Here is a 15739-nt window from a genome sequence, read left to right as displayed (position 1 = left end):
GTGGTAAGGACCACCCAAGCCCAGATGTGTACAACTCATACTTACCTGGCAGGGGAGATACCATGATCAAGAAGGTGGTTCACCCAAGGCGAGGCTAAGCCATTGCACTTCGGCTGTGCTGACCTTTGCGAATTCCCCAAATGTGGGAATCTCGACTGCATAATTTGTGGTAGTGGGGGACTGCGTTCGCGCTCTCCCCTGATCAAATGTTGAAAAAAAAATAACTCATCAATAAATATCATGTCTGTTATCAATGACAATTGGCAGCTAGGAGACTCCACAACTCAAAAGTCATCTGCAAAGAAATAATGTAAAATGAAAGAAATGTTTTCAAGGTTTTGTTTATCCAGTGAATTGACTGAAAAGTTATTTTCCATTTAACTTCTCCAATTTTACATGTCTTTTTTAAAATTCAAAATCGCTGAAATTCCATGTTTACTGTTCACATATTGAAAAGAGAGGCTGCAGCCAGATGAGCCTCACCATGGATTGCGCAGCCACTCGGCTAACTGTGCTGGCAGTGAGACCGTATTGTAACTATTAAAGTGTTCAAACACTTTTGCTGTATGAACTGAATTTACATAGTTTATTTAATATACAGCTTTTCTCCACTGTACGTGTTTCTTTTGTCGGAAAGCGGCTGCAGAGAGGCGCACAGTGAGGCACGTAGTTCTCCTGCCTCACGGTAGGGGCAATCGTGATCCCAACATCGGAGTTTATACATTCACTGTTTTAGGCAAGGCAAGGCAAGGCAAGGCAAGTTTATTTGTATAGCACAATTCAACACAAGGTAATTCAAAGTGCTTTACATCAACATTAAAAGTGGAAAGACACAATTAAACAGTAAATAACAAATCATAAGTATTTAATTTAAGAGTACGCTTAAATAACAAATAAAATGGAATAAAATGATAAGAAAAGAGGTTTTAGATGGCGTCCTGACACCGTCAGTGAGTTTGGTGTGTGTGGTAAGGACCACCCAAGCCCAGATGTGTACAACTCATACTTACCTGGCAGGGGAGATACCATGATCAAGAAGGTGGTTCACCCAAGGCGAGGCTAAGCCATTGCACTTCGGCTGTGCTGACCTTTGCGAATTCCCCAAATGTGGGAATCTCGACTGCATAATTTGTGGTAGTGGGGGACTGCGTTCGCGCTCTCCCCTGATCAAATGTTGAATAAAAAATAACTCATCAATAAATATCATGTCTGTTATCAATGACAATTGGCAGCTAGGAGACTCCACAACTCAAAAGTCATCTGCAAAGAAATAATGTAAAATGAAAGAAATGTTTTCAAGGTTTTGTTTATCCAGTGAATTGACTGAAAAGTTATTTTCCATTTAACTTCTCCAATTTTACATGTGTTTTTTAAAATTCAAAATCGCTGAAATTCCACGTTTACTGTTCACATATTGAAAAGAGAGGCTGCAGCCAGATGAGCCTCACCATGGATTGCGCAGCCACTCGGCTAACTGTGCTGACAGTGAGACCATATTGTAACTATTAAAGTGTTCAAACACTTTTGCTGTATGAACTGAATTTACATAGTTTATTTAATATACAGCTTTTCTCCACTGTACGTGTTTCTTGTGTCGGAAAGCGGCTGCAGAGAGGCGCACAGTGAGGCACGTAGTTCTCCTGCCTCACGGTAGGGGCAATCGTGATCCCAACATCGGAGTTTATACATTCACTGTTTTAGGCATGGCAAGGCAAGGCAAGGCAAGGCAAGTTTATTTGTATAGCACAATTCAACACAAGGTCATTCAAAGTGCTTTACATCAACATTAAAAGTGGAAAGACACAATTAAACAGTAAATAACAAATCATATTTAATTTAAGAGTACGCTTAAATAACAAATGAAATGGAATAAAATGATAAGAAAAGAGGTTTTAGATGGCGTCCTGACACCGTCAGTGAGTTTGGTGTGTGTGGTAAGGACCACCCAAGCCCAGATGTGCACAACTCATACTTACCTGGCAGGGGAGATACCATGATCAAGAAGGTGGTTCACCCAAGGCGAGGCTAAGCCATTGCACTTCGGCTGTGCTGACCTTTGCGAATTCCCCAAATGTGGGAATCTCGACTGCATAACTTGTGGTAGTGGGGGACTGCGTTCGCGCTCTCCCCTGATCAAATGTTGAATAGAAAATAACTCATCAATAAATATCATGTCTGTTATCAATGACAATTGGCAGCTAGGAGACTCCACAATTCAAAAGTCATCTGCAAAGAAATAATGGAAAATGAAAGAAATGTCTTCAAGGTTTTGTTTATCCAGTGAATTGACTGTAAAGTTCAGGGGTCACCAACCCTGGTCCTCGAGGGCCGGTGTCCCTGCAGGTTTTAGATGTTTCCCTGCTTCATTGCACCATGATACAAGTGACTGTATCATCAACAGAAGTATTGTGACTTTGATGACAAGCTGGTGACGATAATTAATTAGAATCAGGTGTGTTAAAACAGGGAAACATCTAAAACAGGGGTCACCAATCCTGGTCCTCGAGGGCCGGTGTCCTGCATGTTTTAGATGTTTCACTGCTTTAACACACCGTATTCTAATTAATCATCGTCATCAGCTTGTCATCAAAGTCTGGATAGTTCTGTTGATGACACAGTCACTTGTATCCTGGTGCACTGAAGCAGGGAAACATCTAAAACCTGCAGGGACACCGGCCCTCGAGGACCAGGGTTGGTGACCTCTGGTAAAGTTATTTTCCATTTAACTTCTCCAATTTTACATGTCTTTTTTAAAATTCAAAATGGCTGAAATTTGACGTTTACTGTTCACATATTGGCCCAATCCCAAACTCCACCCTAAACCCTCAAGCCCTGAGCCCTCACAGACTTTCAGTGACGTCAGCGTCACGTGATCAAGTGTGCGAGGGTGTGAGGGCTCCAAATGGTATAAATAGGAATGGGACACACTTAGCAGAAACCGGAAACAAGTCAGATAAAAACGTCTGTTTTTTTGTTTTTTTTCAATAAACTTTATTTAAAATTTCAATTTACAAAATTCCTAATCAGATCAAAATGTTACCTACCGGTATTGGCCGGGCTTCCCAGATCAGTTAAGTAGTTCTTAACAGCGAAAGACTTCTTTCAAACCTTCTTAAGGAGCCTGTGAAAGAAAATCGCGTTTCCCAGAGTCGCTCTTAGCTTAAGTATCTCTTTCATTAAGAAGGAAATGAAAGATGCTGCTGACCCAGTCTTTACAACCATCTTAGTGAACAAAGACTCACAGATCCAGCCGCGTCAGGCAAATCAATATCACACCAAGCAATGAGATATTAAAACAATGCACCCCGCACAAGTTTTGATCTATTTTATACTTTAGATTTATATTGTTTAGCATTTATTGGTGACAGCAAAGGGGAAAAAAAAGAAAAATAAGGAATAACAAGTGTGTTCCTGTATATGCTTTATGCATTACGCACAAATAAAACGATCATCATCAATATCATTTATTTGATAATTTGGCTGCTATACAGCATGTTCTCGCTGCAAATCAACCGCGTCGCCGTGCGCGAAGCAGAACTGTTTTTATGAACGCATTCATGCGTCAGCACTTCAGTCCCCTGGACGTGCTGTCGGACCGGGCTGTCAGGCAGCCGTGACACCTGCCCGAGCCCGAGCCCGAGCGCACCTATGTGATGACAGGGAAGCAGCAGCTGAAGAACAGGAGCCTTTGATGAATCGTTCATTACAGTCTCAAATATAATCAATGGTGTCGGTTTATATTAAAGAATCTTTTTGCCCAGAAGAAAAAAGAGCGAAGACAACGACCCATAACTATTTTCTTCTCTTGAAAAATCCCACCTGCACCGCAGGGTTTAGGATAAAAAGACGCGAGTCGGGATGCAGCATCATTCAGAAGAGGAGGAATACGTGCGAGGCGGTTCTGATCTCCGCAATCTGAAGCCCTCTATAATTGTAAAAAGAATTTCACTTATCACGGGTTCTTTTTGGAACATAACCCCTGCGAAAAACCAGGGATTGCTGTAATTCCACGTTGCGATTTGCGAAACTCGCCTTCTCTTGGCTCATGTTTTTGAACGCACACACACGCCCACCACGTTTCCTCCCGGTCTCTGCGTGTGGGGAAAAAAAGCCTCACTGTAGCCAGAAATAACGGAGTAACGCACCGTTTGGATGAAAAAGGGTCATTGAATTATATTTATCATCTTAATTTTTCATTATAACGCACAGGCAGCAGGGAATTAGTGCGTTAGGCAGCAGTGCTGCGTGTGAAAATGCGCTGATAGTGACCGGTGATCGATTTGCCTGGCATCGATTGATTTGGTTTCAGAACCGGACAGCTGCTCCAAAGAGCGTCTGAAAGAGCGAAACTAAAGGACGGTGTTACAGTTTTTTTCAATTGTTTACACGCTATTTTGAAAACTGGGTTCTTTTTTTCAAAATATAATCACAATTATCCAAACACAACACTCAATTTGTATAAGTCCTAGATTGTTTGCAAAATGACACACTTTAGTCAAAACATACACACTTCAGTCAAAACATATACACGTATTTGTGAAAATGTTATTCGTTTTCATATAACCAACACAGTCCTCAATGATCAGACACTATTGCAGCCAGTTTCACACAGCTGTGATAAATAAAAAACACATTTGTAAAAAAACAAATTTTAAGAAATAGCATGTGCTAAATTTTTGGCCAGACATTGTTATGTAAGGGATAATTTAGATGTAAAAAAAATAGTGACAAACCCACAACATTCTTCATGATTAGTTTGAGATATAGGGAGAATGTACACAAATAGGCCTACTATAAACTTACCAAGCACTGCACAACACTGATGCTGCAGACTGAATATTTCAAGTATTTATTTCAATACTTACAGTATTTCTTACCATAATCATTTACAGTAATCAACCAACAATGAAATCAATGAAACAAATACAATCCGTAAACAAATAAAAATTACTGCATGAAGTACATACACTTTGACTCTGAAAAAAAAAAACTACTGCAAAAGCAAAAAGAATACTGTAACTATTCATCATCTCTCCGTCTGGCTGGATGAGGCCATAAGATTTCATCCACATCACAGGCTATGTCTTCATTGGCAAGGCACCGTTGGAAGAATCGCCTCGTGTGACGAATCCACCCCTGCACAGAAGCTGCTTCGATATCATCACAGGCCTGCTCCATGGCCTGAATGAGGGGCAAACGGTCATAGGGCCGCAGGTCGTACACCTTCCACCGCCATGCTGAAAAAAACTCTTCTATTGGATTCAGGAAGGGGGAGTAAGGGGGATGCTCATGGAACCAATTCTGGACCAGAGCAGCCCGATGGAATGAGACATTGTACCTTGTACATTGCACGACAATGTACCGCATTTGGTCGACTTGGTTTAATGCTGTGACAATCTCGTGCAGTCTGTCAAGAAATACAAGTATTAGATTTGCATTATAGGGTCCCAGATTTGCCTGGTGGTGGATGACCCCATTTTGTGAAATAGCAGCGCAAAGGGTCAATGTTACCCCTTCGCTGCCCTGGCACATTGGTGATTGCCCTGTGTCCAATTACATTTCTCCCTCTTCTTCTTCTTCTTCTTATAGCTCCTTCCATTTTTGTTGAAGACAACTCACCTGCTGCCTTTTATAGCACACCTGAGTGCTGGGTTTTCAAATTAGCACATGCGTGCTTCCACACTTGGTGGATGTGATTATCCAATTTGTTCATGAGTGTGGTCATTGGCAATCCGGGGCTTTGTAATGACAAGAAAGTAACCTCACAATCCTTATCTGTGTCTAAGGTGTGAAAATGTGTGTAGAGTTTTACAAATCACTGGGTGTAATGTTTTGCAAAAAGGGTGAATCAGACAGTGTGTAATGTTGTGCAAATCTGTGGAGATGTTTTGCTCCTTGGAGTAGAATTTCGCAAATTGTGTGGAAATTTTTATTTTAGTGTGTAAACAATCGTAAAAAACTGTAAGAAGTCATCTGGGAAACACCCGTATCTTAGGGTTCTCTCTTAAGTGAAACCTTCTTTGAACCTCTCTTAAATCCTTAAGAGAGGTCGGATCTGGGAAACCCGGCCATTGTCTTTCTTTCAATCTACCCATACCAGCACATCCAGTAGGCCAGGCTCAATCGCCGAGTAATTTCTTTTTTGTAAGCGCGTGTAAACTGAGTTAAATATTCCAGCTGTGTTATGACCATCTAATATTACTTTCCATTTTTCAGCATGATGTCATTTCATTTTTGTAAGAGAGCGTATAAATTGATGGTAACCTGAGCTAAATATTTCAGTTATATTATTACTATTTACTACAACGTTTTTGTTCAACTTGCCGAAATTGTTTAAATTTTGTGGTCATAAATAAATGAATAACCAAATAACTGCCTGACTTGTTTGTGTTGGATCTAAAACTATCTTGCTAGTATTTACATGTATGCATTTCTGTTAACATAGGGAATCTTAATTCAAACACTGTACTCAGATCAAAGAAAAGCAAGTCTTGTTTATTCAACTGAGGATTTGTCTAATACAGTGCTTCTCAATCCTGGTCCTCGTGGGCCCCTATCCTGCATGTTTTAGATGTTTCCCTGCACCAACACAGCTGATTCTAATTAAAGGTCCTCATTAGCTTGTCACCAAGGTCTGCACAGCTCTGTTGATGACACAGGTACTTTTATCACGGTGTGCTGAAGCAGGGTAGCATCTAAAACATGCAGGACAGGGGCCCACGAGGACCAGGATTGAAAAACACTGGTCTAATATAAAATGAAAACAAATTAAATTGAACCTCAAATTATGAATGAAAAAATGATGAAGAAAACTACGTTTGTCCTCCATCTTCCCACAAATGTCAATTAACTTAGATAACTGGTCATCCCTCTTCCTTTCCCTCTCCTCCTCCTTTTCGTCCAGCTCCCTCAGCCTCTCTTTTTGTCTTTAGTCTTGAAGAAAGTCCAAAACGTCATTTGTCCTTTTTTTTGGTTTTCTTCCCTCCGATTGAATGAATGAATGAGTGAATGAAAAACATTATTTCGAACATGCTAAAAAAAAAGAAAAGAGAAATATATATATATATAAATATATATATATATATATATATATATATATATATATATATATATATATATATATATATATATATATATATATATATATATATATATATATATATATATATATATACACAAAAAAAAAATATATATATATATTTTTTTATTTTTTATTTTTTTTTTTAAACCAAAGAACAATAGTTAAATAATATGTTTGTTGGTCGCTCCTTGTTTGTAAAGGAAATAATAGGGCCGTTGAAAAATCATCACGGGACAACAGTTTCTGAATTTAAATCACCAGTGGGATATGTATTTATATTTACAGGTGAACTTTCTTCTCGCAGTCGCACATGGTTCCTTTTCCTCCGCCCCCTGTTTTGTTTACATTCTCCCTGGTAACCTCCTTTCATTTCACAACGCAATGAACTGTGGGTAATTCCCTTTCCCAGAGTGTGCTGGGATGCTGACTTGCGGGAAGGGGGCAGTAAGGGCTCAAAATGGCTGCCGGGAGCCCTCGCGCACTTGACCACTTGAGGAATGGGACAGCCCTAAGCCCTTACGCAAGGTGCGGGAGCGCGCACGTAAATCTACGAGTCTGCGAGGGTGGAGATTGGGATTGGGCCAGAGATTTGCTCCTCCCCCTTCATGATGGCCAGTCGGTGGCACCAGGGCCGTCTTATAAAGCCTAAGCCCCAACCAGCGCCTGCTCAGTAAGCATTTCCGTACAACGAGTTGGAGCACTTTAAAAACAATCTAATTCTCTGACCTATTGACTTTGTGCTGTTGATTTGAATTCATCTGAATTTTAAGAACCCAACAAAGCCTAAGCCCCAACCAACGCCTGCTATTCCACCCAGGAAGAAGGCGAGGACCAGCTAGCACAGACGCTTACTTCGGCTATGGCGAGACTGCCCACCCAAGCTGTAGATCAGGCAGCCAAGAAGAAGAAGAGAGCGGCCTGACAGTTCTCCCTCTGTCTTCCAGTGAGGATGCAGGGTGCTCCCCATTCACCAGCCTCTCCCTTTCACTTAAAGCAGGGGTTCTTAACCTTTCTGACCTTGGGGCCCAATTTCTTCAGTACAGAGTGGCCCGGGGCCCATTAAATATAAACACTGTATAGCAGGGGTATTCAACTAAAACATTAAGAGGTCCATTTAGAGAAAATTTACTCAAGTGAAGGTCCAGAACATCATAATATATATATATATATATATATATATATATATATATATATATATATATATATATATATATATATATATATATATATATATATATATATATATATATTCAAGTAGCCTCATAGTTGTATCAACATCTGCATCTGACTGTTATATTAAAAAAAGTACACATTTGCCACTTAACATGTGTAACTTGAATTAAACATATTTTTTTCTCTTAAAAATAAAATAGATTTTATTTTATTTTTCAAATGCTATCTTATTTTATTTCTCTACCAGCAGTTTGAATTTCCGCTTTTCTTTGTTAATTGTCTCAACACATTTTTATAATAAATGAATATAAACACATCTTAACAATTGAACAGTTTTGCAGTTTCTCTTTTTCTTCCCCTCTTTTAATCTTATGTCCCCACTTTCTGTTGTTCAGTGAGAGAACTGAGCTCTAATTTCTCCTGTCAGGACTTTAAATCTGGGCTGGATGGTGTCAGGTTCTCATGCACATGAGAAGGTGCTCATTGATGACCCTGGAACGATATTTAGTTTTAATTATGTTCATTGTGGAGAAGGCTGCTTCACAGCTGTATCTGGACTCAAACATGGGTGTTTTAAGATGGTCAGTTTATTTTTCTGTGACTTCAGTTCAGACTTGAGTGGATATGTTTGATGAAAAACTTTGTGTTTTGTTTCAGTGGCGTTTCACTTTTGCACTTTGAACGCCACGGTCTCTGAACATATGAGACACTGGTTTTGTCCCAGTGGGAAGACTGGAAGAGTGGAAAGCGCCGTCTTCCGTCTACATACACGGAGCGCCGCCTTACAACACACACACAGGCATACAAGTGTGCATATTTAAAAATAGAGCGAGGACAAAACTTAGTTTGATTTTACTTTAAGTTATTTGCATTAATAAGTTGTCAGGACTCAGTGTGTCGGGTTTCATCCGAGCCTGATCAGCTGCGACGAGCACGAGCCCGCAGCTCTCTGGCTGCTGAGCAGCAGAGTCTTTCCGATGCTTTTTCGAAAGCCCGAACAGTCCAGTCCAGCACACACGACAGCCCACGCATCTACCATCCTTCAGCAGTAACGACGGAGCCGCCACCCGAGCGGCACCGACCTCCCCGACCGCGGGGACGCGTCGGGATAAATGATCACGCCGCGCTCGCTCGCTCTGGACGCAGACCCAAGTAATCGATCCCTGATCCTGGCGGATCTAAACCTACTCTGTGCAAAATGATGGATTTTCTCTGTAAATACACACCATTTCTCTTACTATTACACGTACAGCTAGCTGAGTGTCTTCTTCTCCTCATTCGGTCGGGAGTTGCTATGCAGTCCGGCGGCCCACGCGGCTCACAAGTACAAAACAGAATTTTTTTGCGGCCCACTAGATGGCGCTCGCGGCCCAAGTGTGGGCCGCGGCCCTATGGTTAAGAATCACTGACTTAAAGTGTGTGCTATTCAGGGATGTTCCCCAAACTCCTTGTTACTCAGAGTAGCGTCACCGTGGCACTCCCGTGCTATCGGCCACAGAAAGGACACATTATTGCTGGAACAACAGAATCTGTTTCACCCCCAAGGGGGCACTCACACCATATTTGTATGATCGGCTTTAAAGGGACAAGAGTTGATTTGCCTGGAAAGTCCTGTTCGTTTGTGGAGGTATGAATGCACAGTGGTGCTGTTTTTACCAGCTGAAATTCCTCTGTACATTTGGCAAAAAAGGGCAATATCTGATAGTCTAGTGTTGTTCTCAAGGTTGACAAAGGCTGAAATCAATGCACGTCCCTGGGTGGGCTTGAACCACCAACCTTTCGGTTAACAGCCAAACTCGCTAACCGATTGCGCCACAGAGCCCAAGGCCTACCATGCTTTTGGTTGGGCGTGGCCATACAGGTAACTCCGCCCTTACCTCCCTTCACATTTGTTTGGTGTCCATTTACCAATTACAGCAACTTCAGGTGTAAGCATTTCCGTACAAAGAGTTGGAGCACTTTAAAAACAATCTAATTCTCTGACCTATTGACTTTGTGCTGTTGATTTGAATTCATCTGAATTTTAAGAACGCAACAAAGCCTAAGCCCCAACCAACGCCTGCTATTCCACTCAAGAAGAAGGCAAGGACCACCTAGCACAGGCGCTTACTTCGGCTATGGCGAGACTGCCCACCCAAGCTGTCGATCAGCCAGCCTAGAAGAAGAAGAGAGCGGCCTGACAGTTCTCCCTCTGTCTTCCAGTGAGGATGCAGGGTGCTCCCCATTCACCAGCATCTCCCTTTCACCTAAAGTGTGTGCTATTCAGGGATGTTACCCAAACTCCTTTTTACTCAGAGTAGCATCACCGTGGCACTCCCGTGCTATCGGCCACAGAAAGGACACATTATTGCTGGAACAACAGAATCTGTTTCACCCCCAAGGGGGCAGACACACCAGACTTGTATGATCGGCTATAAAGGGAAAAGAGTTGATTTGCCTGGAAAGTCCTGTTCGTTTGTGGAGGTGTGAATGCACGGTGGTGCTGTTTTTACCAGCTGAAATTTCTCTGTACATTTGGCAAAAAAGAGCAATATCTGATAGTCTAGTGTTGTTCTCAAGGTTGACAAAGGCTCAAATCAATGCACGTCCCTGGGTGGGCTTGAACCACCAACCTTTCGGTTAACAGCCGAACGCGCTAACCGATTGCACCACAGAGACAAAGGCCTCCCATGCATTTGGGTGGGCGTGGCCATACAGGTAACTCCGCCCTTACCTCCCTTCACATTCATTTGGTGACCATTTACCACAGGGGTCATCAATCCTGGTCCTCGAGGGCCCCTGTCCTGCATGTTTTAGATGTTTCCCTGCTTTAACACACCTGATTCTAATTAATCATCGTCATCAGTTTGTCATCCAGGGCTGCACAATTCTGTTAATGACACAGTCACTTGTATCATGGTGCAATGAAGCAGGGAAACATCTAAAACCTGCAGGGACACCGGCCCTCAAGGACCAGGATTGATGACCCCTGATTTACCAATTACAGCAACTTCAGGTGTAAGCATTTCCGTACAAAGAGTTGGAGCACTTTAAAAACAATCTAATTCTCTGACCTATTGACTTTGTGCTGTTGATTTGAATTCATCTGAATTTTAAGAACCCAACAAAGCCTAAGCCCCAACCAACGCCTGCTATTCCACCCAGGAAGAAGGCGAGGACCACCTAGCACAGACGCTTACTTCGGCTATGGCGAGACTGCCCACCCAAGCTGTAGATCAGGCAGCCAAGAAGAAGAAGAAGAGAGCGGCCTGACAGTCCTCCCTCTGTCTTCCAGTGAGGATGCAGGGTGCTCCCCATTCACCAGCCTCTCCCTTTCACTTAAAGTGTGCGCTATTCAGGGATGTTCCCCAAACTCCTTGTTACTCAGAGTAGCGTCACCGTGGCAATCCCGTGCTATCGGCCACAGAAAGGACACATTATTGCTGGAACAACAGAATCTGTTTCACCCCCAAGGGGGCAGTCACACCAGACTTGGATGATCGGCTTTAAAGGGACAAGAGTCAGAGCCGGATTAAATAAATGGACTACACTAGGCAGACTGTGATTTTTGGGCCCCCCTCCATCAATGTTATTAGGGCCCGAGCACTTACAGTGCGAAGGCCCTATTGTATCTGTAGGATTTTTTTTTTCCTTTCTTTATTTTTTTTCTTTCTTCTGACAAAAGGAGGGCCTTTTTGCCCCCCTAAACGTGCCCAAAAAGTCACCAAATTTTGCACGCAAGCCAGGCCTGGCAAAAAATGTGATATTTAATGGTTTGCATTAACGGGCGTTGCAAAATGGCTCAACAGCGCCCCCTAGAAAACTTTGTGCCTCAAGCCCCACAATACGGTTTGACGTACATGCACTAAAATCGTTACACACCTGTATCATGTCGCAACTTAAAGAAAAGTCTCTTGGCGCCATGGCCGAAACCCAACAGGAAGTCGGCCATTTTGAACATTTTGAATTAATCGCGTAATTTTGGTGCAATTTATGCCATTCTTTTGGCAGTTAATACGTCCCGAACCGTAACGTGCCTGCCTTTCATAGAAAATGAACGGCAGCCGGCTGCCTATGATGCCTGTGACGCTTTCAGTGTGAATGCAGAGTTACAATCATACCTGCCTCACTCACCTCCCAGCTCCGCCTCCTCATGTCACTATGGTTTCTCCCACCTTCCACACCTGCAATCAGCCCTGCTGCTGCTTAAGCCTTCCACTCCCAGCCAGTCGCTGCCAGATTGTTCTGGTGTCATGCCTGACTTTCCAGCGGTTTTCCCCTGACTGATCCCCTTTTGCCGACCCTGCCTGTCTCCGACCTGGTAATCACCTCAGCCTTCTGTCCTGACCCCACCACAGCACTCCTCAGATTCTGAGGTAACCACCACACTCACAGCTGACTTTAACAGACAAAAACATTGTACGGTGTTGCAGAAGATCTACATGATCGAGAAGCAAACAGCATTCTTAATATTGTGTTGTTTGTGTCTGCTTCCGGTTTTATTTGTTCACAACGGTCTTTTTCTTGTTCATTTCCTCCTCAGGAGGAGGTCCAGGGTCCTGATGGCCAGCCGGGATTTCAGCACAGGATTCTGTCGCAGTGGTAAGAGCTCCGGATCCGTAGTCTGTACTACCGTCTTCTAGTGAAACATCTGGAGCCTGATGTAAATCTGTCTCTGTTTGTTCAGGTTCAGCCGTCGGCAGAAGAGGTAGGAGGGGACTGTGCTGGAGCAGGAACCGGCATCACCCTGCTCCGGCTGTGGCTAAGGATCCCCTTCCTCCAGCAGAAGGGCTGTCGCTGGTCCAGATGGGGGCAAGGGCAGCCCTTTAGATACTGGCCAGAGGAGTAGCCAGGACCCTCCTCCAGGGGTCTTCTGCTTCTTCTTCTTCTTCTTCTTCTTCTTCTTCCTCTTCCTCCTCTTCCTCCTCCTCCAACTCCAGGGGTTCTGCTGCCTCCTCTTACACAGTCCATCTCCAGTACCACGGCCTACAGGAGGAGGAAGGCAGCTGAGGCTGCAGCCGCCGCTGCAGAAGCAGGTCCAGCACCAACAGCAGCAAAAACACGCAAGCCCAGTAAGCAGTGTACGTGCTCCCAGTGAGGCCGGCCGAAAACAATGGAAACGGGACACAATCGCATTGGGTGAACGTCGTACTGCGCTGCTGTTGGTGGCAAGTCTGTGGCAGAGTGGAAGGAGGAGATAAAAGGACAAAAAAAAAATGAGGAGGAGGTTTAGTATATACATTTATAGTTTTTTTTATATAATTTGTATATAGTTTGTTTTTTTGTACATAAATGTATACATTTGTTTATCATTTGTGTATACTTTGTCTTTTTATATGAATAAATGTGGCTTGTTTCTTCTTCAACTTTGAAGCTTTGTCTCGTTTCTTCTTAAATTATATGTAACTGTCTGTGAGACAGATTTAATTGTTTAGATTTAATTTTATAACATTTTACATGTTATAAAAACACAAATATATCTTAAGTTCATGAAGCGTTTTAAGGTTTAAGGATATTTTATTTTGAAAGGGTGTGGTCACTTCCCCTGGTCTGTCCTGAGGGTCAACTGAGGGATTGTGGGTCAAAAGTAAAGCGCGGGACCACAGACAATGGAGGCAGGATGGCATGACACGGGATAAAGAATTGCACTGTGTTCAAGAGGCGCAAACGGTAATTGTGTCTAACATCAAATGTATTTTATTTTGTGATTGTGTACACAATACTTTGAAAAGACTGGACACTTCATGTGTTTATTTGTATACGTTGGGTCAGCATTTGATTACAATGGACTCATATGGACTTTCTGCTTCTATTTGTAGTTTTCACGGTGTTCTATGATTTTGACGATGGAGGAGAAGGAGAATAAAAGAGAGAAAATCAAGACATCAGTTTGAATCGTGGCCTTTGTTGAACCGGTGTAGCTACATTATACATATAGTTTGATTATCCACTTGAAGTGATTGTTAATTATATTACTGGAACAGATAAGATCCCATTGAAAAAAAACTCAGGGAATACCTTTAATTATAAATAAATACCAACAATAACTGGAGTAAGTAGCCAAAACACAGAGGTTAGGAAGGCAACAAATCCAAATGACCAGAATGACTCAGTGGAAGGTGGAGCTGGTTTATTTTTGGGGCTTTAAGTTTCCAGAAAGGACAGACTCTTGGCAGCAGTGGCGAAACTACCATATATGCAGACAATGCGACTGCATAGTAGCACGTGTCCAGGGCCCGCACGCGCAGGACCTGGGGACGTGCAGACTTTTTTTTTGTTTTTTTTTTTGTTTACATCAATGTTATGGGCTGGTTATAAAGATATATCTAGTGTGAGAGTGGGGCGCAGGTCTGACGTCAGAGACGTGCGTCTGGTTGTTTAAATAAACATTTTAATTTATAGATATATTTGCGTAGAGGAAGAGTTGGCGAGTGAGGGGAGGAAAGGAGTTAAGGCTTATTTATGGTTCCGCGTTACACCAACGCAGATTACGGCGTAGGGTACGCGGCGACGCGCGCCGTACTACGCCGTACCCTACGGCGTCGATTTAACGCGGAACCATAATTCAGGCTTGAGAGTTGAACTGTTGTCAGGAATTAATTAATGACTTTGCCCGGCCCGGAAAGTCAAACTGTAATTGTAAGTAATGACCCATTATTATTAATATTTGTTATAGTGATAGTCTATCACTAGTTTGTTTGTGTTTATGCGTGTTTATGATGTTTTCATTTGTGGTGTGCCGCCGTGCCACCAAATTTCAATCTGTGCGCTGTGTGGGTTTATTCTCAGCTGTTGGCACTGCCGGTGTTCTGTCACACACCGGCGCACTGTGTGCGTTATGCTGTTGGTTATATGTGCTATATATATGGGATTTTTTTTTAAACATATCTATCTGCGCTGTGGTTGTGTTAAGAGTTAAAGCTGTAAGTAGTGCCCGTTGTCATTTGAATGGTGATGCATCTGCTGTGAGATTGCGTCAATCACAGCGTGTCTGTTTTGCATTGTGATGGGCAGGGCCCAGTTTAATGATCTTGCATCGGGGCCCGGTGCTGAGTTGTTTCGCCACTGCTTGGCAGGTACGTTGTCTAGTTGTTCTCCAGGTCCACGTATCTGAAAGAGAAAGACATTTAATCTAAACCATATTACGGTATAAACCATATTATGGTTTTATAAAGAATTCTAGAATGCGTTTTCCTCCAACTGAGGTCCAACCTTCCTCCTCCGTTTGTTGTTGCGGTTCATTTATTCGTCCAGCAGATGGCGACATTTCCCCGAATCACCGCCCGCCACATGAAGACGCTCTGGGTTCTTTAGTTCTGCTTAGAGACTCTGTATTTAAATTAAGTGCATGTGAGTGATAGCGTTGCTGAAGAAATGTTTTTTTTCTGCTTTGATTATCTTCTGTCTTAAACTGAAATAAAAAGGAAGAGTTTTTTGTTGTTGATGTAATGTCACTTTCCTGCCACTTGAGGTCGCTGTGACGGCTCTCCTGCAGCTGCCGGCGGA

The 15739-nt window shown here is 42.7% G+C and overlaps 1 protein-coding gene and 5 non-coding genes across 6 annotated transcripts in view; 4 read left to right on the top strand and 2 right to left on the bottom strand.

Moving 5' to 3' along the window:
• Nucleotides 1-13082, top strand: part of LOC133442581 (uncharacterized) — a 27025-nt gene extending 13943 nt beyond the window's left edge. The window contains 2 exon segments of the mRNA XM_061720589.1: nt 12777-12855; nt 12921-13082. Of these exon segments, the coding sequence (XP_061576573.1) occupies nt 12777-12855; nt 12921-13082 (241 nt within the window).
• On the top strand, nt 38-201 carry LOC133442750 (U1 spliceosomal RNA). The gene has a single exon (XR_009782669.1). It is a non-coding gene; the product is annotated as a U1 spliceosomal RNA (small nuclear RNA).
• LOC133442747 (U1 spliceosomal RNA) lies at nt 1003-1166 on the top strand. The gene has a single exon (XR_009782667.1). It is a non-coding gene; the product is annotated as a U1 spliceosomal RNA (small nuclear RNA).
• Nucleotides 1969-2132, top strand: LOC133442627 (U1 spliceosomal RNA). The gene has a single exon (XR_009782572.1). It is a non-coding gene; the product is annotated as a U1 spliceosomal RNA (small nuclear RNA).
• Nucleotides 10003-10076, bottom strand: trnan-guu (transfer RNA asparagine (anticodon GUU)). The gene has a single exon. It is a non-coding gene; the product is annotated as a tRNA-Asn (tRNA).
• trnan-guu (transfer RNA asparagine (anticodon GUU)) lies at nt 10839-10912 on the bottom strand. The gene has a single exon. It is a non-coding gene; the product is annotated as a tRNA-Asn (tRNA).
• Nucleotides 13083-15739: the final 2657 nt, after the last annotated feature.

This window comes from Cololabis saira, chromosome 4 (assembly GCF_033807715.1).
Source record: "Cololabis saira isolate AMF1-May2022 chromosome 4, fColSai1.1, whole genome shotgun sequence".
NCBI lineage: Eukaryota > Metazoa > Chordata > Actinopteri > Beloniformes > Belonidae > Cololabis > Cololabis saira.
Note: the sequence above shows the minus strand (reverse complement) of the source record. Positions and strands in the feature narration are given on the sequence as shown.